General features: G+C 38.9%; 2 protein-coding genes across 12 annotated transcripts; one reads left to right on the top strand and one right to left on the bottom strand.

Moving 5' to 3' along the window:
- Positions 1 to 97: 97 nt before the first annotated feature.
- Positions 98 to 1905, top strand: LOC115629416 (protein panoramix). Its single transcript, XM_030525875.1, has one exon. The coding sequence runs from the start codon at positions 152 to 154 to the stop codon at positions 1679 to 1681; it is 1530 nt and encodes a 509-aa protein (XP_030381735.1). The 5' UTR covers positions 98 to 151; the 3' UTR covers positions 1682 to 1905.
- On the bottom strand, positions 1766 to 27580 carry LOC115629352 (kinase D-interacting substrate of 220 kDa). 11 transcript variants are annotated; one of them, XM_030525852.1, is made up of 11 exons: positions 26987 to 27580; positions 10198 to 10332; positions 9930 to 10127; positions 6357 to 9142; positions 5828 to 6248; positions 5601 to 5771; positions 5326 to 5541; positions 5097 to 5126; positions 4312 to 4651; positions 2305 to 2583; positions 1766 to 2240 (listed from the first exon to the last, which is right to left on the bottom strand). In XM_030525852.1, the coding sequence occupies exons 2-11, from the start codon at positions 10306 to 10308 to the stop codon at positions 2047 to 2049; spliced, it is 4746 nt and encodes a 1581-aa protein (XP_030381712.1). In that variant the 5' UTR covers positions 10309 to 10332; positions 26987 to 27580; the 3' UTR covers positions 1766 to 2046. The 11 variants fall into 11 exon arrangements, with proteins under 11 accessions (XP_030381712.1, XP_030381667.1, XP_030381706.1 ...); XM_030525807.1 differs by lacking the exon at positions 26987 to 27580 and adding an exon at positions 20198 to 20874; XM_030525846.1 differs by lacking the exon at positions 26987 to 27580 and adding an exon at positions 20198 to 20873 and having other exon boundaries at positions 4543 to 4651.
- Between the last annotated feature and the right edge of the window lie 5 nt (positions 27581 to 27585).

The following is a 27585-nucleotide window of genomic DNA, read 5'->3' as shown; positions in this document are numbered from 1 at the left end:
TTACCAGCGTTGCCACATCCTCACTGTTTTAAAATGTGCCTAAAAAAGAAAATGCGTTTTTTTCTTTTACTTCACTGCCAGTTCTTCGAAGTGCGTCGGAATTTTTCACACGTATTCACGGCGTACTGGTTCTTTAGAGGATTGACGGAGAATGGGAGACTTTTGTAAACGTGAACTTGGTGAAAGCCCATCAGCAATAGTTAAAAGCGAGATAGCGAATCCGGATGACAACATTGTTACCCCGCCGTACGTGGGGGAAATTGGGGGCCAAAACTGTGATGTAGAACCTGAACTTGGTACTGTCCACTGTAGTGCAGGTTGGGATAGCGATGAAGACGGTGCTCAGCCACCACCTCTTCGACTGGAAAACGACGCCACAAATAGAAATGGACATAATAATGATGCCAAAATCCCACAAATACCCCTTCAAAAGGTTGAAAAAGTGGATGGCTTGCCGGATGACTATTTTGATAGCCTCATAGAAGATGGTATCAGCTTTGAGCCGATCAACAATTCTTTTGCCAAAAGAGAGGATTTGGATGATATGGATCTATTGCCTGTACAGGTATCAGAAGTGCCTCAAGAAAGTGTTAAGATTCCAGAGGAGGGTGAAATTATTGATGATGACGCTCTAGAAGCATTATACAAGCAAAGAAATAAGGAACTGGAAAAATTGAAAAAAATAACTTCTAAAAAAAACAAAAAGTGCAAGACAAAAGATGGCCGTAAAAAACGCCGTCGAAGCCGCAGTCCTGATCTTAGTCGGAAGAATCACAAGCGTATGCGTGGCCATAGCAGCGAAGATGAAAATACCAATAATCTGAATTCTAGATTTTATCAAGATCCAAGATCTTCAAGTGGCCTTAACCTTATACCCATTCCTAAAAATGACCATACCAATGATTCTGATTTGTGCTTGCCCGCTCCAAAAGGTGAGCTAACCGTAAAACTTAGAAAACTGGACAATTTACTTGACGGACCCCCCACCCAGCCAACAGCACCGCTAACTGTCAGAGAAAAACGCGCATTGGCGGTAGAACGGGTGACAAAATTACTCACTCTCATTCGTCTAAAGTCAACAAAGGCACCGGAGACGGAGTTTCTTGTTGTAGACACCATAAGCAAATTGCCCGAAAGCAAGTCCTACATGAATCAAGGTATTTTCGAGAATCCTTCGCCTATTTGCAATAACTTCAACGTGATGTATAAGTTCAACTCAATTGCGGGACAGCGATTCAGTCTGGCAAAATGGGGACTTGAGGAACTGCCAGCAGCCACCACAGAGCTACTACGCCTAACGGGCATCGATGCAGCCCGCTTAAAAGAGTTGCAGCTCAGCACCAAGTTATCGCAAAGAATTCTAAAACTAAAGGAACGGGCAGCGGCCAATGCAAACTCATCCAATATGGATGATTTCACCACCAGTTTATCGGCAAACGCTTCTACGCAAACGGAAATCAGAACTAAGGATGCACAAGTGCAGGCAAGACTTGAATCCAGTAGTGCTTTTTGGAGCAATCCCGATTTTGACGAGACACGAATGACACAACTTCAGGCAAATGTCATGTATACACTGCAGGCGCTCTGCAAATCCGTGCCGAATGCTGCTTCCGCTGGTAAACTGTACAAGCTGTTGCATCCTGCTCTAAGCCTCATACGTTCACCAGAACGAAATAGCTGAATAGTTTAGTACTTTACTGTGCAAGTCTCGAAGCTCAAAAGACAAAAATGTAATCAATTTTACAGAATCTCAAATTGTACCAAATTAATATGTTATTGTGGTCCTCAGCATTGCTAGATCACAACATTTAATTCACTTTTTTCACTTTTTGTAATGTTAAATTCATACATACATACATAAATAGGTAAAGATTAATTTGTAACAATAAAGCTGAGCATAAAACAGCTCTTTTAACGACTTTCTATTATTAAAACTGTGCAGTAACGTCTAAGATTCATCTACAAGTATAAATTATTTAGCTTACATTGAAGCTGGCACTAAGTACATAATTAGCTACCCTAGTTACTCCTCCGGCACACAGCGTATCATTTACGCACGGTGAAAACCAATGGCGCAGATTCGTCCTCTTGCTGCTCCAGTAATGTGGCTCTAATGCCACCACCCATTGCCACATGTTGCTGTGCCTCAACATCCTCATAGTCTACGGATGATGACCGCAACAATTGAAACTGCGGGCTTGCATCGCTTTTGGTAATGATGAGTGAGGCTGGTCGAGGACCTATAATGATAATTGTCGATTTAAATTAGGAGCGCTGGATAATCAAAGTTTTGAAAACACTCGCCTGCTGGTGGCTTCGTGGAAAGGCGGTTGTTGTTGCTGCTGCTGCTGCTGCCTGTTGCCAAATCCATTTGCCGTTCCGAAACATACTCAACATTCGGTGTCAACTTAGTATTGTTGTTGTTGGCTATGCTGCTGCTGCTAGGTGTTGGTTTAATCGATACACGTTTTTCCGACTTGACGCTGCCCTGTTGTTTCAGTATAGAATCCCTTCTCTGCTGCATGGGTGAAGCTTGAAGCAGTGCCGAGGTCAATACCGCACCAGCACTTGTCTTATCAAGGTCTAAAAGGGCACATTATTAATAGGATTAACTAAGTTCTCTTAGCTGTTTTGGTATACATAGAACAAGAAGATGAGCACACAAAATATTTTATGGTAAGCAGATGTTGCTTTATATGAGATTCATTTTATACCTACAATGCCATGGAATTTCCACACATGGTATGGTCTGGTCAACAGATTTTACAATTTGTCAGCATGTCTTTTGGGAAATCTATATAAATTTCTGAATTCTAAGACACACGTATGCCTGACTTGTTGTATTGGGGACAAGCAACGAAGCACATGCAATTTTTGTTTAAAGATAAAAATAAACTAACTTCCCACTACCAATTAGTAAATCCAAGCTATTGAAGCACCTGCACCCATTTAGCAGCCAAATAAAATGTTTAAAAAATTGATAAATACAACGCTACAATAAAATGCATTTAAAACAGGTTTTGCAATGTTTTTTATTCAAATTTATTTTTAGTCATTAATGTAACGCTTGTTAGTTGTTTCCATTGTTGGTAGTTCCACAGTTTTGAAAATGTTTGATTTACCACTTATTACTATTTAATTTCGAAAAAGCATGCAATTAACATTAATATTTAACCATAATAATACTAAACAATGTCCAGCAGCACTAAAACCATGTTTTGTAATTAGTAAACACATGTTAGAACTTTAGTATGGGCTCAGTTCTCAAATCGATTGCAAACCAATACAAAAACGGTAAGAAGCGTCAATGCAGAATGAACGATGAACCAGCTATGTGCTTAATGATATTTTATTTTTTCGGCTTTGTCAACTAATAAAAAGCATTTAGTATTATTTTAACGATTCACAGTTTCAGCTCTGTTAGTGCAAAATGTTTAGTACTTAAACGCAAAAGTAATATAATTTTCCCTTAACGTTTATAAAGTGCGCAGTGGATTTACAAATTAAGCCAAAGCCAAATTATAAAAATACGGTTCTGAACTTCGTTTGTTCTAGGTTGTAGGTGGATACATTATACTATCCACTATTAGGAATGTTAATAACTATGTTTGTGACTGTTTATATAAAAACTCATGAAATTACACAAAAGTACTAGAATGTTTATAAATATGTATATAATATGCATATACTTGTATGTATATATTTACATATTGTAGTCACAAAGCTACGTATAGCCTTTTTTGTTTCGTCTAATACTTGGCTGCAGTTTATGTAATACTATATCTATCTATACATGTACGATATATTGCTTTACAAGTATGGCACCGTCAGACGAGCTACCTAAATTTCGTTTCGTGTTAAAATTCGGCTAAGTTCGTTGGCTTATAGCAGGAAGCTAGGGGCAACAGGTCTTTAGCACTTGGAAGAGCAATGCATTGAGATATGTTAGTGGTTCCTCAGCACGATTTTGTCGCAGAGTTCTATACTTGTAAGAGATCTGAAGCACTCAGCTGGATCATAACTCAAACCAATCGCGTCCCAATTTCGGCCACTTCTATAACTTTGTATCGTCGTATACCTTGTCGCTGTCATTGCCGTTCGGTATTACAATCACAGTGGGTACTGTTGTGTAGGGCACCATGGGTTCATGGGCCAGCAAATCGTCGCTCATTGAATGATGTCGCGGCTCAGCGACCAAAGCGTAACCACCACCACTAACTCTAGTAGAAGTAAGAGTACCACCACCACCACCACCAAGATATCCGTCACCTACATTCAACAAATCGGCAGTACTGCCTCTTTGTCCATTACCCAGTCGCATTTGCAGGCCCTCGGTCAGACTTTGAAGTGAATAGGTGCTGGCACTGCGATTATAGTCGCCTTGTAGGTACTTTTGTTGCGAACTGTTGTTGTTGTTGTTGTTGGCATTGATATTATATTGCAGTATATTGGTGATTTTTTGCTCATCAGACGGTGAACCAAACTCGGACGACTCACGTATGGGTGCTAATTGCAGTTGCGCAGCTGCAGCTAACATCTCACCTGTTGGCATGCCGGAGGGGCTGGGACGCTCGCTGCTGGCCACATCCTCAAAGGCCTCCTCATTGAGGGTCTGCAAGGCGCCGCATATCATCTGCTCTTCGAGTGTAACCTGTGGGAGTAATTTTAACTCATTACTAACAATAGGTGAGATAAGCGACAGAAACTACAGATACAAATCAACAGCTACGGTCTATAACTATTTTAACATGAAGGACACAAATGTTTAATGAGTAGCAGATTAATATGCAAACACACAGTACACGCTCAATATAATCATATGCCTTAAATGGTTTATTAGAAATAACATTTAGAGAAAAAGAAAAATATTATATTGCTGTAAGTACATTTATATCGAAAACCATCGAGCATTCATTTTCTTATTATTTATTTATTTGATGGACATATTTAATTTTATACTGATCACAACAAGCGAGTACTGTTCAATAAACGACTATTATATAGTATAGGAGAAACATTTACAATTCAAACTACATACTAAAGCAAAATGCTTAACTGAAAAGTTTGTTTATGTTTTAATAGTCCCATATTTTTACCTGTAGATACTCGTAATCATGGATTTTAGACTGCGTTTTGTTAGAATTTAGTTTAATGTTTGAAAAACAAATTAAAGAGTATGAATGAATGCGATGTTATGGTTAAGAATATTGTACATATACTTGTACTATAAAGATTGAACAAAATTGGGAATTGCTTTTATGGTGGGCACAATGCGTGTGCTTTTCAAATAAATAAAGCAATACCTTTCGCCCTCGCGGCACTTACCTGTTTCTCCATATGACTGACGGAGTTCTTGCGAGACTGCGGTTCTCGGGAGGGCTGCATTAGCGCATCTGTAACGTCCTTGATGGTCGGCACATTCGCAGGCACATCTGCAATAGCGGGCTGGGGTCGATTTTTACGCGGCAGACGCTCACACTCGCGCAACGTAGTGATAAGTAAGCGGAACAGCTCCCAATGTCCAAAACTCAAGCCGAGAACCTGCAGGGGAGTAACCGATTTGAATGGAACGTAAATAAACACTCCGTTTTACTAATTACCGTTTTGAGGTCGGTGAGATCACAATGCTTCAGGACACGTCCATTTATGGCATTCTCTCGCAGCACTGGCGCCAGTTTCGACAGCGCTGGCTTGAGATCCTCAATGCGCTCAAGTAAACTAATGACGCCCTCGGCTGTGAGATCTGAGAGTTTGGTTTGCAGAATGTCTTCCTGAAATTATGAAACGTCATAGCAGCTGGTGGCAAAATTTAACCAAAAGGACTTACACCAAACGAGTCGCTCGGCGACATAATCAGTGGCGTCATCGGCGGCTCTGTGCTCGAACTAAGATTGCGGGAGCGCAGCTCATTCGGCACATAATCATTTTGCAGCATATGGTAGGACGGATAGGCTTGGGGCGAAGGCACGTACGTGGTGGGCGGTGGTGGATGCGATCGCATGACGTGGGAAACGCTCGGACGCGTCTGCAATACCAGTGAACCCTCATCCTCTATGATTTGCTGATCCTCCTTTAGCACTTTTCTCAAATACGGATCCAGATTGATGGTGAAAGGCAGAAAAATGCGCAAATCCGCCACCAACAAGTCCGACTTGTGCAGCTGCAGAAAGGCGTCCAGTTTACGTTCATCGCGATCGAGCTCCAGCAGGGGTGCTGCTTCACGCAGGCAGGAAAGTTTGGGACGCACTCTGCAAGAGATGCAAAAAGAAAAATGAAGTTGCTATTATAATAAATCTGCTAGCTTTATCAATTCGTATATTTTCGATATAAGTTTGTATGTATTTGGATTCACTCACTTTTCGTAGACACTCTGAAGGGAGACATTCTCATCGGCATTGCTGTCCATGAATTGGTCGTGATGGAGGACAATCATGCTAGCACGAAGTGGCCACTGTTCGGTCAGATTAATCCAGGAACTGAGACGGTACCAGCTGAAGTCTATTTGGAATGCTTTCAGTAGGCGCACGGTTATGTAAATGACATTCATCAGTCGTCGCATGCTGCGTGGATTCACGTCGCTAAAGTAATCATCGGTGAGTACAATGCGCGACAGATCAAGCACACCCTGTGGGTTCTGCCCCAAACGATGTAAGTTGGAGCCAATAGAACTGGCTACAGACTCAGATAGACGAAGTTTCTTTCCAGCGCCGCTCCCAGACGCGCCACCACGTCCCGCATTATGAGGGGTGCGCAGCTTCTCCTGGCTTGACATGATCTCAGATGCATTCGAAAGTCGGCGCGCAGATACAGAGTGCCCCAGCGTGGGCCCCTCATCCAATTGATAGTCGTTGCCGCCTCGCTTGAAGAGTAGTGCAGTCATTTGAGCGCGCTGCACTTTCCTAAGGCCAGAATTTTGCAAATAAACCGGCAAATGAACCAAATTGCGCAGAAAATCATGGCCTCCGATACCGCCTTCGGTGAATAGGCGCCGACTATTAGCCTCCGCCGCCTTGGCAATTACATGAGGATCCACGGAGATAAGCAGTACAAAGGGGCGATTGGGCGAGGATAGTAGGGTCTGCACGGCATTTAGCAGAGTGAGAATACGTTCGGTATCACAGGAGTCCAATGCATCGACAACACCCACCAGGCGGCTTTGCTGATTGGTGAAGGCATCGAGACATTTGACCATGTCCGTCATCATGGCCACCTCGGCACCGAGCATGGTCAATGGAGCACTCTCGCTCGATCTCACGGCGCGCTTCAGCTGGCGTATGTGCGAGGTGAACAGCGAACCACAAACCTTGGCCAGCACATGGAGATTAGTGCAGATGAGCGTGGCTAGCACCGCTGCGATGACATAGACAGCCACCAAAATTTGCTCGCGCTCCGATTCGTTGGCGTGTGTAAAGTAGGCAATGACCAGCGAGATTCCAGCCACCAGGATGATTAGACCCATCTCGAAAAGTATGACAATGGGCATACAGCACATGCGACGCCAGCGCCAGCCTGCATCCGTCTTGACGCATTTAGGTCGGAATGCGCGATAGAGGCGGGTAGAGAGCCAACCATAATGCGACTCAATTGCGACGAGGAGGGCGGCTAGCATGTGAGCAACTGCCCCATCGCCTGTGGGTGAGGCGCTGCTGGCCTCCGCAAAATGGAAGCGCACCGGTCGTGCTTGAGAGTCCGAGTCTGGCCCAGGTGGATGGCAGAATGTCACCTGCAGTATCAGACGCAAACGTGTAATGCGCTTCTCAATTCCATGCAGCACAGAGTAGGCCCAGTACATATCCATCTGATAGTTGCAATATTTTACGGCAGCGAGCAGCAGGTATGCAAGTATTAGGAAGCAAGCGGCCGCCACACCGCCCCACAGAGCAGACCAGGAAGCCAGACCGACGGTGGTACCAATGAGCAGGGCGAGATGCAGACAGACTAGAAAGAGCAGGCCGCTGGTTGGTGTCGGCGGTTCCGCCCACTGCCGCGCAAAATTGTTCATTTCATCGCGCAATTTGTTGAGGAGGAAACTTTTCCCGCTGCCCCACTTGGCGTACAGTCCCACGATGATGGGCGTTGTCAATGTGGGCTCGCTAAGAACGTCAGCCAGGGCCGAGGAGTACAACTCATAGCCCAGCATGCCTTCGGAGTCCTCGTTCGTGTTCAGTCGGCGCGAGCCAAAGACCTGGCCTAAAATCGTCTTCTGATGTAGGGCATCAATATTGTAGGGCGTTTCGCCTGCCTTGTTGGCGCGATAAAGCAGTTGACTGTTCTTTGGATTACGCAGCAGCGCTTCAACAATTGCCTTGGAACGCGCACGCATGGCAATGTGCAGGCAAGTGTCGCCACGCTTATCACTGGCTGTCACCTTGGCTTTTCGGTCGAGCAACATGTGAACAATTTCTAGATTGCGATTGCGAACGGCTCGTAGCAATGGGGTATCCCCATCTTTGGTCGACGACTCTAAATCAGGATTAGTGGATAGGAGGAGCTTCACAATTTGTGTATGTCCCTTCTCCACTGCCGTATAAATGCCCGTCTTTCGGTCCTTTCCCTGTATATCGACGTCGGCATGACGCTTCAGTAGCGCCTCCACAACGGTGCGATGGCCGCCCTTAATGGCATGTATGAGTGGTGTGTCTCCGCCACGATCCTGTATGTTAATGTAGGCGCCGGCGGCTATTAAAGATGCTGCGATGTCTTGAAAGCCCTCTCGGCTCGCAATGCAGAGCGCTGTCATGCCATCTTTATCCAGCGCGTTTACATTTGGCTTTTTCTCCAGCAACGAATTGACGCAGTCTGTATGTCCGCCAGTTGCGGCTACCAATAGTGGCGTCCATGAATACATGCCGGCCGTGTCCACGTTCGCGCCCGCTTTGATCAGCGTATCAACAATCTCGACATTGCCTCGGCGACAAGCCCAGACCAGCGCAGTGGTCCCATATTTGTCGCCTACGTTCACCTTAGCCCCACGCTGTACCAATAGCTCCACAATTTCCTTGTAGCCACGCCCCGCTGCCCAGAGTAAAGCACCAAGATGATAGTTGCCATGTGCATTGCCATCAGCACCCTTGTCCAGCAGTAGACGTACTAGCTCCGTATGTCCTCGGTATGCGGCCCACATAAGCGCTGTCCATCCACCCTGAAATAATATACAATCAGTGTTTATATCAAAGTCTAAAGAGAGAATGTTACAGTCGAGCAAGCGCTATAGTACAATATCCTATCACCAAAAAAATTTCAACTGCTTTTTTATATGAGCGCATTTCAGAAGCAACAGGATGTTCCGCTAACCGATTTGAAGGAATTTAAAATGAAGTTGAAAAAACAGATAACTTAAGTGTAACACAGTTAATTTCTTATAGTTTCAAGATTGCAAACAGCTTTAACAAAAATCTGTAGAGGAGGGAAAATTAATAAAATGAAACAAACTCGTAGTGTATAGGAATTGCGACAGTCTATATGCCAGGTTTGAACAATGGGCGCTTAGTCGTTTCTAAGATCCAGGCGTTCATACAGACGGACATGTCTAGAGAGAATTGTTTTGTTTTTCTGATTTAAAATACATGACACCTATTTAACTGTCTTGTATTGGGTTGCAGCCGTTAGTTAAGCACATTAAGGAAGATTTGATAAAGATATTAACAACTTTTAAAAATTGATCGAAGAAATGAAAAATTGTTTAAAAAATGAATTTGAAAATAAATCGGACCACGAAAGGATAATGAAAGCCAAAAATTACAAAAAGCCAGACCCATGATGCTTTTGTAAATATCTTTGTGACGAAATGGAGACCAATTTTACGGGTAGATCGCTCGGATATCCCGTAAAATTGTTGTGTGTTTAATTTAATAGTATTTTTCTGGTTTGATTTTTAGTAAAAATCACAAATTTTATGTAGTTATCGCAGATTACATATATATGTTTACCATATCACGATGTTCCACCTCGGCGCCATGATCGAGAAGGAGTTGAACCACATCTAAATGTCCATTGCGAGCAGCACACAGCAATGCTGTCCAGTTGTCCAAATCCTCTGCCTGAACGTCAGCACCGCGCGCCAGGAACTCGCGGACAAAGGGCGTCAGACCACGTCCGGCCACGACCATAAGCACCGTGGCTGCGTTCTGCGGGAAAATTCAATTACTTCGTTGTAGATATCATCAGTTCATTCCTCTCTCTCTCTCTCTCACTTACCTCATCGCGATCATCGATGGTCAAGTGTCGACTGTCGAGTATGGCTCGCAACCCGGATATGTCGTTGTTATCAATGTACTGGAGCAAGGCGCGATGTCCCAGCGAACCCATGGAGTCTCCGTAACGATTTATGTTCTAGATCGGAAGGCAAAACCAATTACGTTTTAGTCAATATTACATGCAGCCACGATATGGAAACAAGGTTAATGTAAACAACATGCAGTTTCCAAACCGGGGCTTTGGTTGTTTAGGGCATGGGGACGTTGGACGCCTTGGCGTAGGCAAATAATTGTTAATTGTAAAGAAAACTTAATTAAAAATGTACAGCAAGTGACTTGCATGAGTGCATCACCGTGTTAATAATAAAAGTCACATGCCAGCATTGTCTCTTTTTGATCAATAAAAATTATCAATAAGCGGAATTTGCCAAGCAAATTAAAATTAATTTAGGGAATAACATAACTACATATATACATACATATGCACAATATATGTAGACACACTTGTATGCACACACTCGAATGGGAATTGAAAATCTTGGACTCGCCCTTCCTACGACAGCGGGCCTGTGATTGATAAGAAAGTGCCCGTATACTTGTATGTACAAGTATGTCACAATACGGATAACAATACGGGTAAAGACATAAAAAATGGCCTGGCTCTGCTGGTTAACTGGGCTGTCAAAAGTGTTTGACATATGCATATTATGGGCTCAAGGCTACTGCCCGTCAAATGCTGCGGCTGTTTGAACTTTAAAGCGTATCTCCGATATTGATTTATACATTTATTCAGTTACTGCTAAAATCAACTGCGGTCAGTATCTATACTCGTAGTACATTCACAAAAATCACACCATTCAGACCAGCATACGGTTGGTGACATACTTGGTGGTGGGATGCCCGTTTGTTGACATTTATGAGAGCTGCAGACAGCCAAGAACGGTCCATAAATTAGAATAAATAGCTTTGTCTCAAATGTTAAAGTAATGTTCGCTACGACAGCAGAAAAGGAGATAATTTTGATAACAGCACTCACTGTACTGTGTGTTTTATTTAAATAATAATGCCGTCAAGCACGTTTTGCGAAAATGTATGATGATTCGCGTGAAAAGCCCTTAAAATAGCATGATGACTAGCTAGTGTCTATACTAATAATATAGTCACGTAGCAAGTAGATTGTAATTAATTGTTTGGGGTTACTTTTAAGGTCAAAGTTATCGAATAACTGTAACATTGATAATACACTATGTATGTAAGTACTATATATTATGTACAATAGCATCGTGTTAGTTCTTTTCTCTAATAACTACCAGCATTTAATAGCGTGTGCGTATTCTTCAAAAGCATTAAGGCATAACAAGCGAAGATACTTAGCAGAGCAGAGCTTTTGAAATCCATACCTAAGAATTCATAGAAAAAAGTTGTGGCTCACTAGATTTCCTGAGATCTCATAAATAATACGAGACAGAAGAATTTAGCCTTTGCAAATCTTTTAGTTTTAAACTTACAATGCGAGTGCAACGAATGTAAATTGTAATTGTTAGTTGTAATATGTTAAGAACTTTCAAAAATACATATAATTTTTTTTAAGATGTTAATGGTAGCTCCAAAATTTAGCATCCGATTTTTGATAGTGAGTAATGAGTTTTTGAAGGATTGCAATTTCTTTTCCGTTTCCGGTATCATCGTCAAACTAAAAATTAGTTTGTTTCAAAACTGCGCTGAGGACTACCTTAAATTTAGAGGCGGTTGAGAAGTTCTTTATAAACAAATAAAAGATCGGTCTGCAGAAATCGATTCCACTGATATAGGGTTGATGATACGATAAAATAGAATTATATTTCTCATAATTCCTACATAAAATGCATGGAATAAATTGTAAATTGCGTTTGATCTAAAAAAAGGATGCTGAAGCATTAAAAAAAGGAGGTAATTCATAAAAGTGTGATGGAAATAGTCGTACGAAGTATCTTAGTATCTACTATCATAGTTGTACTACGAAAAAGAATTGACAACCGCAATTTCCTACATGTTCAGAGGCTTAAATGCCTGATAGTCGTACAAAGTGGCAGAAACATTACACTTGTTAAACAACCGAGTTATCAATAGACTAACACCCCTTCACTTCAATGGGCACTTTTATTAATTTCCATTATCGCACTTTGCAGCATTTTGTGAGTATCCTCAATATTAGAGGCGTGTAAGCTATGTCGGCACTTCAAGCCCAAATCATTTCGAACTTTCAACATTAATGTGCTGTCTTTTTATTACACTAAGATTTATTTTTACTAACATTTTTGGATTTTTGCTTTTTGGTCGGCGAGCGCAAGCTGTTCAAGCTTAGCCGCGACGCGCTTAATATTAATTCATCAAAACTTTTCGATAACTTCATGGTGGCTGCACTTTACGGATCCGCATGGGCTTTTATTATTTTGTAACGTAAATATTTATGTATATATTTTTTTATATTTTTATATGATCGTAAATCAGCTTAATGCGCTTGTCTTGCTGGACGCGCGTCACTTTTTCCTCTTCTTTTACTTTTATTAGATAAACCCCGCGTAAGCGTTGCGGGCGCAAACTTTTGATTTATAATTTTAAATATATCTTGCGCATATTTGTCATTATAAAAACTAGACACACTTTATTTAGCAGCTGTAGCACGGAATTGTTGTTGACAATTGCGCCAATTAATTGGACATGCGCTTTGCCATATTATTTACGAGTATTCGTACGAGATATTTCAGTTCTATATAAATGTCTGTTTTCAGGCCTTATTCAAGAACCTAACCGCGCGCCACGAGCTCTCAGCTGCGAGTGCCGACACAACGATACCAGCCGGCGGTGGCACTCAGCAGCCATATGCAACCTGTTGAATGTTGGCCAGATATCGTATGACTATGTCTATGGCTATGGCTATGGCTAGCTTATCAACGCCCGACACTGTTACGACAACGGCAACGACGGCAACTGCGACGAAGTCTTGGGGAGCGCGCACGCAATTCTCAAATCTCAAATCTCGGATCTCGCGAATCCCGCGAATTTTGCAAATCTTGCGAGTGTGGCGAGTCTTAAAAAGCCCACTGATTACTGTCTGAATGAAATGCTGTAATTTGGTGCCGCAAATTATGGCAACGATTTGAGCGCACACGAAAAACAAAAACGAAACTTGTTTACTTGGTGGCTGGAGTTTTTTAGGCGCGCATTATTTGTAACAGCATTTGGGTCTTTGGCTATTTTTATCAAAGGTTTTCTTCGGCTGGTTTTCCGCGAATTCCACTCCGCCAGCTTCAACGGCGCACTCACGACTGACTGACTGCCTGACTAACTAACTAACTAACTAACTAACTGTGCAGTGCACATTTGGCATTCAACTCTTAAGCGCTCGGGTAAAAACCAAAAGAGCCAACCTCCGCGCAGGCGGCAGTTGCATTAAAGCAGGTTTCTCTTTAATTTGCGGTCTGGTCTTGAGAAGGCCAGTGGGGGGCACACCACATACGAGGCACAAAGCAATTGGGTGCGCGCGCATTTGCAATTAATTTGTTGTTAATACAATTATGTATATTTTCTTGAACACTTTTACTGGCAGGTAATATATCTGACCGCTTAGATGTATTTCCCGAGGCGGCGAACAGTCTTCCTAGCCTCAAAGAGCTATGTGTGTATACGCCACAACAATTAGCTAATTGAACTCGAAGGCATGCGAACGAAATGTCTAAGTACTGTCTACCCACTTATTTAGTTAACCTTGGGTTAAATTACTTAAGGGTTTTATGGCAATTTAATCGGATACTCATTTAAGCCTTAAAGTTACAGTTACTAGTGTAACTAGGTTAGTATGAAATGCGCCGAAAAGTAAGCCAAAAAAGTAGAATCAATTCAAAATTTTGATTAACTTATGTTAGATGTAAAAGAAGAAATAAATGTATTTTTTTTTTTCATCTGTATCGCGCTTAAGATTTGAATGTTTGGGATAAATACTTAAAATGTGAATATTAAAACTTGTGCACCTCTTAATCAAGGCTAAGCGCAATAATTTTCAACTGATATCTAGAAAAATAAGCAGTCATTAATCATTTATTAATTCAACCATATTCTGTATGAGCCAACCGTTTCAGGACAGCGTGTGTGAACTCTTCTTATTTTAAATGACTTCAGATTGAACTTACACGATTTTTTCCATCAATAACTGTTCTTGTGTATGTTCGATCAGTTATTTATACCAAATCATTAATCTTGACTTAACGTCCATCTCGGCGCGCATTCACTGTTAACTTTAAAATCTTTTTCATGACTCGAAATTTGGGTTAGATGTCCGAAAAGTTCCCCGCCAATGTAAATTAGTGGGATTACAAAGAGAACCAGTTTTGTTCTTAAATTCCCCGAATTTCGCAAAGGCCAATTAAGATGTAATACAAAGACGCGACCAGAAATGCATTCTGCTTGTGAGTAACCGTAACCAGAACTGACCAAATCAATACAATGTGCGTAGAAGCCACAACATTTAAATAAAAAAATATATACATAAGTATTAATCTTTTATATATTAAATAAGCGCAATTTTAGTAGCAACTAATCCATCAAAATATGGACAGTTATTGATCGTATACGCACAGCTGCAAGTGTGGAGTGATAGGTGAAAAAATGTATTTTAATTTTGAGTGGACGAAAGCGCAAATTTCTTTTAATTCTTGACGTTTCTGATGAGGGTTAAGATAACGTTGTTAGTGTTATTCAACATGACGTTAAGTGGCGCGCGCTTAAGTGCACGCACTTAACCCAATAAAGCCCACGTGCATGCGCAGCTTTCGCAAAGGAGAACAAGAACTCAATGCATTCATGGTCAAACAGAGTTAAAAAGAGCAAGAGATTAGAGCGACTGGTAAAGGGAGCATTTAACTTATGGAACATAGCAGAATAGCATAGACATATAAATAGTTATTTTTAGACAGCCAAGTGGAAGATAGGTACATAGAGTAAAAGCATTGCACAGTGGGAGCAATAAAGGGACAGGTTTAAAAGCAACAACACCAAGAGCAACAACAACAATAACCAAGTAAACAACGCAGATACAACATTGGTAAGTGAGTGAGTTTATATGTTTTGGGGTGCAAGAAACTTAAGGTGTTCACTCAGAGAAAAAAAGCTATTTATTAAACATTGTATATACTTGTAAGACTGATTTATCGCATATCGACATACTTTTTGTTCTACTGTTTCATACTCTAATAGAGCATTAAGAAGTCAAGTACATTTTTATCAATATTCATTAACTAATGTCGTATGATTATTATACAGGTTTTAAATTGTTAGTTTCCAATATTTCCGATTGAGCCTTTAAATCGAAAAATTAATGGTTATCTGGTAAAGCTCTTCTGATATTTTCACAGCTGAATGGACTATCAGCAATATATTAATAAAATTCAATTGTACCGTTCTACAAATTATTTAATTACTCAGACATTTAGATAATGGGTCTTAAAAGAAAACCTAATCTTGTTTTAATTAGTTAAAAGAAGCAAAGCGAACTCCTATCGTTGTTTATTTTGTTGAGATTTGATTATGTATTTAAGCCTTTACGACTGAGCTAATGAACCTTAGAATGCATTTTTTCTCTGAGTGTATCTTGTCTTGTTGCTGTAGATAAGTAACTGGGGCCAATTTACATTTACATGTATGTGGGAGAAGCGACGCAGTGCCAGATTGAACTGGCTGAAGCGTCGCGCCGTGCCGGGAGTTGTGGCCTGATCGTGGCCATTGCTGCGTCTATTTTGAAGCGGCAACATGCTCTCTGGTGAAGGGGAACGTGTGCTGCCAGTTGCATCTGCTTCATTTGTTGTCGTCGCAGCATCGTCATCAGAACCAATGTCGATGACGAAACGAGGCAACGATGCATGAGGAGTCAGCTCGCTGCTCAGACGCGGCGGCATAGTCAACAAGGAGTTCGGCGTGGACTTTGAATTGCGATTGCCGCGTTGGAGCTGAGATTTTGGTTTCGGATTCGGCTGACTGCTGACAACTGCGGTCATAATCGCGATGCGCTCCTCATGTTCCACCAGCGGCCGATGCAAGGACTGTGTGTCATGTGTTCCCGTGTCGTGTAAGTTGCGCACCAGGGCGTCGATTGTGCGACTGGTTGGCTGTTTGGGTGAGCTGTGTTCTTTTATTGTTGTTGTTGTTTGTGGTGTTGGTAACAGCATGCACGCACTCTCTGGGTCAACAGCATGTCCAGCTGTTGTCGGCGACGTCGTCTTTGCTGACGCTTTTGCTTTTGCCTTTGGCTTTTTAGTTTTTATTTTATCATCTTTCTGCATGGTCTGGCTTAAGTTAATGTATTTTCTTGATTGCTTGAACACGCACTGTTCTCAACTTTATTTATCTTCTTGGCTTGCACACACTCAACACTACAGCTCCGTAGGGCCCTTCGGCTGACTCTCTGACGGCTGCTGCGCATGCGTCGCGCGTTTTGCTGGTCTGCTGGTCTGAGACAATAATAATGCTGGATGGGTATTAAAAATATAGTAGTTTGGAGAGAGAACTAAAACGAATTTGATGCACTTAGGGCATGTTGTTTGTGTTTGCTTATAACTAATTGATTTTTATTGAAGAGCTACAAACAATTGCTTTTAATAAATGAATGCTCCTTCGGTCAACTTTATATATTTGCGGTAACGAGTTAAATTACTTCGACGAGGTTGGGGACATATGTACATGAAGACACGCGATAGTATGACAGTACATAGACATTACGACAAATGATGAATGTTTGTGAATAAGCAAAGTTTATTGATCAAATCGAATGATTGGCCCAGTTCTTTATACTGATTGAGCTGATGACTACATTAAACAATATTTACTTTTTTTTTAAAGTTATTTGTTGCTAATAGAGTAGCCTCAAGAATATACTACTATACATTTTAATACATGCGTTATTTTTGCATTAAAACATGTTGCACCATGTCCGTATCTTTTTCTAAATTTCTACACGTGGGATTCTCGGAAAATAAATACGCTGGACTCATCCAAGTTGGAAGTTTTCGTGCACTTTATTAAAAATTAAATATTGCTTTGAATAGCCTCTGTTAAAGTTTCAATGCTAAGAGTAAGATATATTAAATTGTTGTTGCTGTTGTGGGGGACGAAGCATCTATTTCCGCGTACGTCGATCTCAATTCATTCAACAATCAATATAAGTGACAATATTTGTACAAAAAAATACAAAAATGCCAAATAGATGATTTGATAACGGACTCCCACTATCGTATTCACACTATAATATTCCTCAACTTTTCAAAAAAAAAATTGCCGATTATTTCGATATCAGTTCAAAAATAAGTAATTACATTATAAAGGCTTAACCTTATAACTTGAGCTTTTAAATTATGACCACTCGAATCACAACATTTCTAGTCATGATCACCCACCTCCGTATCGCCCGGATGCGCCTTTAAGCGTGCTTTAAACATTTTCGTCAAACTCTGGCCGCTTAATTCCGTTTTGAAGGCCTTTGAATAATATCACTTTATTGAACTTCTATTGAACTATGTAATTTAGGTAACACTTGTATTATCGAAGCACGGAACAGTAGAAGCAGCACCAGTTGCACGTTCAAAGGATGTTTGCAGACCGTTTTGCAGTACGACGCGACCGACTTCGTGTTCAAATGCTAACTGTGTGCGCCGGCCTGCCTACAAACTCATTTAAATGGACGACGGCCCAAACACAAGTGACACGCAATTGGTTTTTAATTAATTAGGCAAACAAATGCCGATAAGCACCTACAGATAAACGTATTTAATGCCAACGATAAACTGCGGATATTACGAGAAGCGGCTGCCGCTACTTCCTGTTTGAAGTGCGCCAAATTAATGGCTTAATTTCCATTTTACACACACTCATGAGCACACACAATGGCAAAGTCTAAGGCTTGCGCGCTGTTAATGCCCCATCGCATACCAGTCGTGCCTGATGCCAAACTGATTCAAATGTTGACTCTTCGAAGCTGCGAAACGACCGCCCACAGGCACACTATGGCGGCGCATCTGCCAAAGACAGCTTTCAATTATGGCACAATCACGCAGACACATCATAGAACAAGTGTCTATTGTTTGTTTTATGGCTGATGATTTCGTCTGTCAATAGCCGTCTGTCAAAAGCTGTTGCTGACGTACGTACTAGAATCACTCTAAGGCGTATAGTTGTAGCACATACCCGCAGAGAATTATTTATGTGGCTATACACTCCAAATGGGTTTATAATTTGTTTTACAAGCTCAATATCAAACAGTGTTGCGCATGCCAGCTGTAAAAAAATTGACACACAAAATTGGTGCTGCATACTTTTAGGGATGAGTGTTGTGCAGAAATTATATTTTTAAAGAAAACAACCGTTATATTCTCTGAAGTAAATATCTACTAAATTAATTTTCCCATCTAATTAACACCAAGACTGTTATAATTAAAGCTGAGCATATTAAAGGTTATATTCGTGCATTGATATAGAAAGATGGTAATGTGGCTTATCCTGAGAATGATTGTATTAATACCATCCCAATACATTCAATACTACAATTGTTAAATGTATAAATAAATTTTCTCGTTCTAAATAGACCTCAAAATTAGTAAATCAACGAATAAAAACGCTCCAGCGGTGCTTACAAAAACGCACGTCAAATGACGCATTAAGTCTGAAACTAAACAGCAGTCGACTGTATGGGATTCCCAAGAACAGCCACATCAATCGAATACTGTTTCTTCAAGTGAATTGGATATGTATAAGATTTGTCTATATTTGAAGCAATGCTCTGACATATTGAGAGTGAGCAAGAGAGTGAGAGTTGGATCATACATCCCAGATTTAGCGACAAATCATTTTTTTCAACGCAAACATCTAAAATAAACCGATGGTTTCAATACCTCAGAAAAGGATAAATTAGTTCAATACGCATTTATAGTATGTTATGATTACCTTATTAGGGAGTCAGAAGAGTCAATTTCTATAGCAACATTTCGATTAAATTGCTTATAAGTATGTTTCTGTATCTACTTGTATATGTATCTTTTCTATTCAACTTGGGAATTATTGAACATGCAAATACTCACTACTATTAAATACCCTGTACCTACTCCTACAAAAAAAATAATTTTTTTTTAATTAAATAAATTTAAAAAAATAAAAAAACTAAGCGGATGTATGTACATAATTATCAAATATGCAGATTTTTTTCACTTTTACTGCGTTCATCTGCTTGCAAACTTTGGCGTTTCTAGCTTTTATAGTCACTGATATCAAGGTGTTCATACGCACAGACGGACGCACAGACAGACGGACGGACATGGCTAGATTGACTCGTCTCCTCATACTGATCAAGAATATATATTCAACCACGCCCCCTTCTGCCTGTAACATTTTTCACTTTGCAAAAACGTAATTACCCTTTTTACAGGGTATAAAAATCGGTTCAAATTCAAAGAGAAACACACAAAACAATGGACGCTGTGGAAAGCCTCCAGAGTATATTTGATTTAGAATATAAAATACACATATCTCTTTACAGTATGTACAAATTTTGATACAACAAATCGCTGTTTAAAAACCACTCTATCGACTGCCAAATGTACATATTCCAGTTAAGATTTTGGAAACTTGTAAAAAATGTAATCTATTGACTTTTCCAAATAAAAAGCTAAAAATTTTTGAGAGCTTAATAGAAATGGAGCTCAATTTAATTGAATTACATAGTATTTTATGTGATATGTATTATTTTTTCTGAAACTGAAACAAAAAGTACATTTGGCGTGCAATCTTAATTTAATTGGAATCGAATTTGTGGTTTTTACCTGCGCATATTTTCATGTGAAAAGTATTTATCATTCGCGATAAGCCATAATAAATAAATACACGTACGTATCTGTAGGTATCTGTTTTCAGGTTTATCGCTGACACAACATCTGACAACTAACATATGGTAGTTTGTAAATTATAGGTTCGACTTTCTTTACCTGAATTGAATTTCCGCTACGACCGAAGGAGCTGCGAAATAGGCCAAACGGAAAAATGCTGCCATAGTTGCCGGAATCGCGCCGCTCATGCGAGCTTGTCGTCGCCGTGGAGTGAGCGGACAGTGGGGGATTCAATGGCGACATCTCCGAATAAGCGCGTCCCACTTGACCCAATTTGGGCGTGCGGCGCTGTTTGTTTGGCTCCATTTTGTATGGACTCACAAACGCACAAACACACTAACACAAAACAAGCGAGGGAACGAACAAAAAACAAAAGGCACAAAAATGCAAAAGCGATTGCAATTTATAGCAACATTTAATCAGTACGCTTAATTATTTGCGTGTCATTTAACATTTCCGCACAAACTCTATTTAATGATAGCCTTTGAACTTGATATTATATTATTTATTTATACACATGTATGCATGTATGTATGTATGTATGAATGTATGTGTGTATAAACAACCGATTGCTTTTAATTTTCGAGCGGCACGTGGGGGCGCATCAAACGACGAACGACAACTGAAGCGCCTTTAGCTTAATATCGGTTCGAATTGCCGAGCAGGCATTTTTATAAAAACAAAATACAAATCACTCATTTATTTATATATGTAAGTACATCTGTATATAACAACACACTACAGGTATTAAACAAAAGCCGTGCGTTCGATTGGCGAGCGGCACGCGGCGCACACGTCTACTCGTATATGAAAACTAAATGAAAAACTGGCGCTCGAATTCGTTTTCGTGCGCCTCTCACGAAGGGAGTGAGTTAAACGCTCACACTGATAACCTGGCACTATTAATACCCTGTACCCTGAAGGGTAAGAGGGTTCATAGCATTAATCATAATGTATCTGACATCCAACGGTCATGTAAGCACACAAGGCTCTAACTCAGAAATAGGCATAGCTATTTATATTGCTTGATCAGCATGTCAAATGAAAGCACTAACTGAAAGGATAGACTTGTAACAGCATTTCATTTCATCTCTTTTTCATACAAATATCTCCCAAGAATCAGCGTCATATGTTTTCCATATCATATATAAATAAATTTAGGAGATCTAAGAATTATTTTTTGTGGCTGGGAACAGGGTATAGAGAAGTCGAGTTTCGGTGTCTCAAGCGTTTTGCTCTGTTATTGTAGTGCAGGTAGCGAGCTCATAACATGTGCTTTGTTGTTCCTCTACTGATAAAATACAACAATTTAATGCAACATTAGCGACGCTTTTTATATATATGTATGCACATATGTATGTATATATACATAAGTGCAATATAAATAAGTTTTGCCAGACAGAAAAATACACGGTCGCCTCTACTATATCATATATAGTATATTACTTACTTACTAAATTTTTATTTGACTATCGCAATGGTAGTTTTTTAGAGCGATTACTCAGGCATGGAAGTACGTTTGTAATACATATGTACATACAGTTATAGTGTGTGTGTATTATGTATGTATTTATACCCACCTACCTATAGCCTAATGTTAGAGGGCCTGTATTTCTGTTTGCAGGCTCTCACCAAAAGTTAACGGCCATAAACGCCTCGGGTTTTGTTTAATTTCTGATCTCGTTGACTGATAAGCGGGCATTCGGCGAGCATTCTAACAGCACAGACACCAATTGCTCCGCATCTCTGTGCACAGCACATTCACACACATATGCACATACATACATATGTATGTATGTATGTATATGCAACGCACACATATGCCATTTTATCAACAATGAGTATAATCACAAACATGCATATTTGACTCTGCATACATATCTACATATACATATGTATGTGTATATATAGTACATACTATATGTACAAGTATGTATGTATATATATAAGCACCAGCAGATTTGTATCAAGTGTCTGCAAGCCTTTGAACTGATATCACATACCGGTAACTTTTCAGCCAACCATAATACTTTACACACGCAATGTTTACACAACTACTCATTCTTCTGTGTTTATGTTTGTTTGTACTTGGAAAATTGCTTTAAATAACAAGACAGTATTGTTAAAAGTCTCCGACCAGACATGGCCAAAAGGTTGTTAGATTATGCTCTTAAATAAAATAATTTAAATTCCTATTCATAATTTATAAATAAAAGCAACTATGTATATTATTTTGTGTAGTTCATTATATACATTTTATTTATGTGCTGCTTTAAAACAAAATTTTTATGAAAGTAAATATTATAGTAAAGCAAAGAAGACCAAAATGTTTTTACATCCGAACATCTGATGTGATATTTGCAAAGTGCAAGAGGGCGGTGCAATCTTTAAAAACTGTTTTTTTTAAAATAATTTTTTGGGAAATTGTTCTCTCCCTCGCTATAGCTCTATAGCCACTTTTTTATTTTATCTTTACTACTTACAGCTGAGTTAGGGCGTAGCATGCCCGACTGCCAACTAAATTTCCCAACAGGTTGGTGATTTTCCCTATTATTTTAACTCCTTAAGTTATTTAAATAGCTATTAATTATAATTTAGTTTTTGTTTTCTAGTTACTACTTGTTTTTACCTTTTCTAGCTAGTTAGGTAGATCTGTTAATGTCTTTGACCTTATTAAGCCGTGTATCGGTGCCTAGCTGGCCCGATGGTAAATAAATTCCCCAACAGGTTGGAGGCATTAATGGACATTATTGTATATTTTCTAGGTTATTTTAGATGTTTTCTTAACTTTTATGACGCCTTTTATTCTAATCTATGCCGACAGCCCATATTTTGGTGATAATATAATGTATAAAATCTATTCGTTCGCCTGTGTGTTCCCATGAAATTTATATAAAGTGCAATGCAATGTTTTTTCTGTAGCTATTCCAATTGAATATTACTATACGTGTTGTGGTTTTATATAAAGTTACAACAGGAATAACAAAAGCCGTCTTAATACATACACTAAATCCAAATTGATTATTACAGTAGAGCATTGAATAGGAAGTTAAAGTCAGATGCGCCGAAGGCAACATGAGTACTTCTTATAGAAGCTTCAGTTTTTGCAGGAAAAATATATTTGAAAAATTATTGCATGCTTTCAGGCGGCCGCTTTAAATGCAAGACAAACTTATGTTTTTGACCTTATCTTGAAGTAATTTCCTGCCTTCGTTCTACCATAAACAAATTAGAAATGGGCGCAGTGGGACATCCTATAGCTTAATTATGGTTCAATATGGGATTATAGGTTTGGGCTGTACACATATATATAGGTTTGATAATTTCAACATACAATACAGCATACTTCCCCAAAAAAAATTTGTTATACAAACAAAAGGATTAGTGAAAGATTAAAAGGCAGCGTCGCACAGTGGTTCAAACACAGAAAAAATCATTCTGGTTTACTTACTCTAACGATCTTATGTTACTAGACAAAACCAAACTTAACAACAAATTTAGATTTTTAGCGTAGTCCGTCTGTACAATGTTTCCTTATTTCAGCAAAGAACCTATTTTATTTGGTTGATTTACTTTCTGAGTCGAAAACTAAGCATATTTTCTGAGTTTCTTCTTTTTAATAATACTTTGGCTTAGTGATTTGTAAGAAATTACTTCATCCAAACAGCGTTGATTTTTTGTGTCTAATGGTGTATGAAATATTTTCCTAACCAATCTGTAGTTGGAACATGTACCAATAAAATACTGAAAAACCTTCGCAGGCTTAAGCATCATATACTCTTAGGAGAAGCAGATTCCGCGCGACACACACTTTTTGACAAAAAATGTGTCCAGGACGAAAAAATTACAAACATTTAATAATTATCTACATGAGAAAAATGTAGATTTAAAAATAATGTGAGCTGATCAAGAAATAATGTGTTTGGTTCCCTAGCCTTCTAAATATAAATCTCTCTAATTAAAAAACTCATAGTGATATCTAAGTGTAATTTATATTGAACTCAAAACAATATAAAATTAATCACACATGCGAACCTACTAGGTCTGCAGAATGCAGAAAATCCACATATGCAACCACTTAATGTATTTTCCTCGGTCTGGTTTCAGTTTTATAAGTTAGACTATAAAAACTAGTAAGTAAATTAAACAACGTAATTCAGCCTGTACGAACGCAAGGATCTTGAAAAACATACGACCTAAGGCAAGTTTATGTTATTAATATTTTTGAATTTTTCGAGAAGTTTTTAGAAGTAGTAGAGGGTTTAGCCAGTGTGCGCCGTGCAGCAATATCTCATGCCATTGAACTCTCACGAAATCAAAGCGAAACACACAAAACAAAATGATAAGCTTTAGAATTGTGCTTTCTAATAAACAAATGTTTGGAAATAATTCAAGAAACAAAACCAAAATATTGTTCACTTTGTCGCTAAAATACATAAATAGAACCAACACAACCGTTCGTACCGTCACAAAAAGCCAGCTGATTCCTTGCTGTACTTTTGGCTTTGTTTTATAAATATAATAATTTAACTAAACAAAACAACGTCATAGTTTCTCTATATGCAAATATTATTCAAACATATATTCATGCATACATATGTCTATATATATCTTGTGCTATGCCGCGTGGTCTACGAAAGGGTATATATGTATGTATATTTTCTAGCAGCAGACAGTCAACATTTTGGCATTGAGCCGACGCATAAAAAATAAATGAATTAGACAATTGGATAGACAGAAACACTGGCGACTCTATAGACACACTTGGTTTTAAGTTCATTTTCCCTATAATATCTAAGATGTGTGTAGGTATGTGGAATATATTTCCCTTAATTTTTCTACAAAATTTCAAAGTTCCATAGGTTGTAGGGTAAATATGACCTTGAACTTTTCCAGAAAATGGTATTTGCATAATTTAATACATATATGTATATAGTATAAGTATGTGTATGTTTGTATGATTGTACAAAATTACTTTGAAACACTCTGTTCACGCTGAATGGACGTGAAAAAATGTGCTTTCTCTATTTGAGGGATTTTGAATACTTTTTGGCGTGCTTTGATCTTGCGACTAAGCAGCTTATTAGAAGATCTCCCTGATGATGATGTGACAAACCATCATTCACTCATTCAGTATTATAATATAACTTGATTTGAGGCTAATTATTGCAGTTCATTAGCAAGATTTTTCAGCACATCATTCTCACATTTCACATCCAATATAGTACTGGGCGATAAACAACTTACATTATCGTATGTATGTACACTGGCAATGGCGATAGGATTTATCATTTTATAAAGAACATTGCATTGCGAGTTGTTTAATCACGTCACTTGATAAAATAATATCGCATGGAACTTACTTGCTCTCTGGCCGAGTTGTTTCCAGCAGCATATCGTAGCTGAGCCTCCATAAAATGGGAAATGGAATAAACGGGCAAATTTTCAACCATATTGAAGAATAGCAGTTTTATAAAATAGTAGTATCAAGAGCGGAACCTGTGCCGTGCTGGCAGCATGCAAAGTTAAAACTTATCTGGGCCGTTTCGGCTAGCGATGGAGACTACAAGTTGAATTAAAAAGCTGACAACAGCTTGCATCGCTTATCTAGCAAATTAGTATTAATTTGTAGATTTGTGCAAGCTCTTCAAGCCCCTACAAGCAAAGTAGCTCTTGTTTATTTTATTGATATATCAATCCAAATTAGCACTTAATAATAAATTTACTATATGTGTCTTGAAAAGTACATTTGTTTCCTCCGATAAGTTAATAGCAATTCTAGAGATGCTTTATTTTCGTTTAAAAGCTTGCGATGGCTTAAGAAGCCAAGTGGGGCAGCAGATTAAGAGCTTCACAGTATTACTTGGAAAAGACAAATTTAAATGGTGACCAGAAAAACTAAACGGTATCATTATCAATATCGTGCTGACCTCATACATACAACATACTTAACATACCCATTTAAACTAATCAATTAAAGTTAAATAACGTATCAACAAAATGTGCTACCTGGCGATTATTCTGAAGCGCCCCTCAATACGAAATGAAATTTGGTGTATTGTGGAATGTTAACCCACTCATTTAGTATCTCCTGTTGCTGGCCTGATAAGCAATCAGAAGTGGGCTGGCAGTTGATAAATACCGAAAAGACACAATGCGAGCAACGGTAAAGAGTGGCTTATTTTTAAGTGCTTTTGAATTATGACGGATTGTGTGTAAATGTAAACGAATGTGGGCAGTAGATCACATGAAAAGCTCACTATAAGTAGGAAATTTTCACGCCGGCGGCATCAATCAATGCTTATTTCCGTTTGCACTTTATTCTCACAACAGTTTTACATACATACATACATATATGTATGTAGTATATAATAATTTCTATAGTTCTTGGCTGCCATTCAAAAACTTATTAAACAAATATAATTGTTCTGAGAAATGGAAAACCAAATTCTGCAATATCAATAATAAATTTATATACTAATAAATATAGTAATGAAGTTCTTTTCACACTTTTTTCTTTTCTCCTGTTCTTTCCTTAAATATGGGTACATTTTGAAATGTTTCCTTTTTAGAACAGTTTTAAAAAATTAGCAGGCAATTTGTTGTGTAGTATTCAAAAATTTACTTAATAAATTAACACGTTGACTTAATGCCAAGTCACGGTCGTCTTAAAATAGTAGTTTTGGGAGACGATTTACACGAAACTTTGTGCAAATATAGCCCACACACACATATACTTATGTACATACATATGTATGTGCATGTAATTACACTTGAGCGAAAATATGTATATTGTACTAACTGAAACAAGAACAAATACCTTTCTGTAATACAAAAAAAAAACAAACCGCACTACGATTACTTTGCGTTCAGTTGCCACTCACTCACCTGTTGAATCAATCACCAACAATTGTATAAAATACAAAATGCCGCGCAAAACAAAACGCAGAGGCAGGATCAGAAATAATGACAACAAATGACAGCTGAGCGCTGTCGTATAAGCGTGTGTGTATGTGTTTTAAGCGCGCACGTGTATCTATGTGTATTTGTTGAGTGTGTGTGTGTGTGTGTGTGTAAGACAATGAAACGTCGATAAAATTGTAACTTTCGTCGCACAATAAATTTTCAAGACATCACTTTGATTGTTAATATAATCATTAGAAACTTTATGTATGTGACATACGTATGTATGTACATATAGTACGTATAACGTTGTATATATAAAACGTGTAGGATAAGACGTCGCGAACTTATAAAACAGATACGGTCGGGCAGCAGCAGCAGCTACAAAGAACACTGCGCGAAAGAGATTCTTAATCGTTAGTGCTTTTCTTTTTCTAGATAATTTTCTTGCACTTTCAATTAACTAACACCTTTGACAAGGGCCGCTGGGCTTTATTTAATATTTACAACACCACATATATGCACACAAATATCATTTTTACAACTATATCATTCTACTATTCTAATATTAAATTAATAACGCA

Source organism: Scaptodrosophila lebanonensis, unplaced genomic scaffold, assembly GCF_003285725.1.
Source record: "Scaptodrosophila lebanonensis strain 11010-0011.00,11010-0021.00 unplaced genomic scaffold, SlebRS2 tig00000001-arrow-pilon, whole genome shotgun sequence".
NCBI lineage: Eukaryota > Metazoa > Arthropoda > Insecta > Diptera > Drosophilidae > Scaptodrosophila > Scaptodrosophila lebanonensis.
This window is presented reverse-complemented; position numbering and strand designations above follow the sequence as displayed.

What these genes read in the sequence shown, in the direction of transcription:
- LOC115629416 (XM_030525875.1), top strand. Translation starts at nt 152, where the DNA reads ATGGGAGACTTTTGTAAACGTGAACTTGGTGAAAGCCCATCAGCAATA.
- LOC115629352 (XM_030525807.1), bottom strand. Translation starts at nt 20,404, where the DNA reads ATGGAGCCAAACAAACAGCGCCGCACGCCCAAATTGGGTCAAGTGGGA. An exon ending in CCATCGATGATCGCGATGAG is followed by an intron (nt 10,128 to 10,197) that starts GTAAGTGAGAGA and finishes ATTTTCCCGCAG; the next exon opens with AACGCAGCCACGGTGCTTAT. An exon ending in TTCCACGAAGCCACCAGCAG is followed by an intron (nt 2,241 to 2,304) that starts GCGAGTGTTTTC and finishes TTATCATTATAG; the next exon opens with GTCCTCGACCAGCCTCACTC.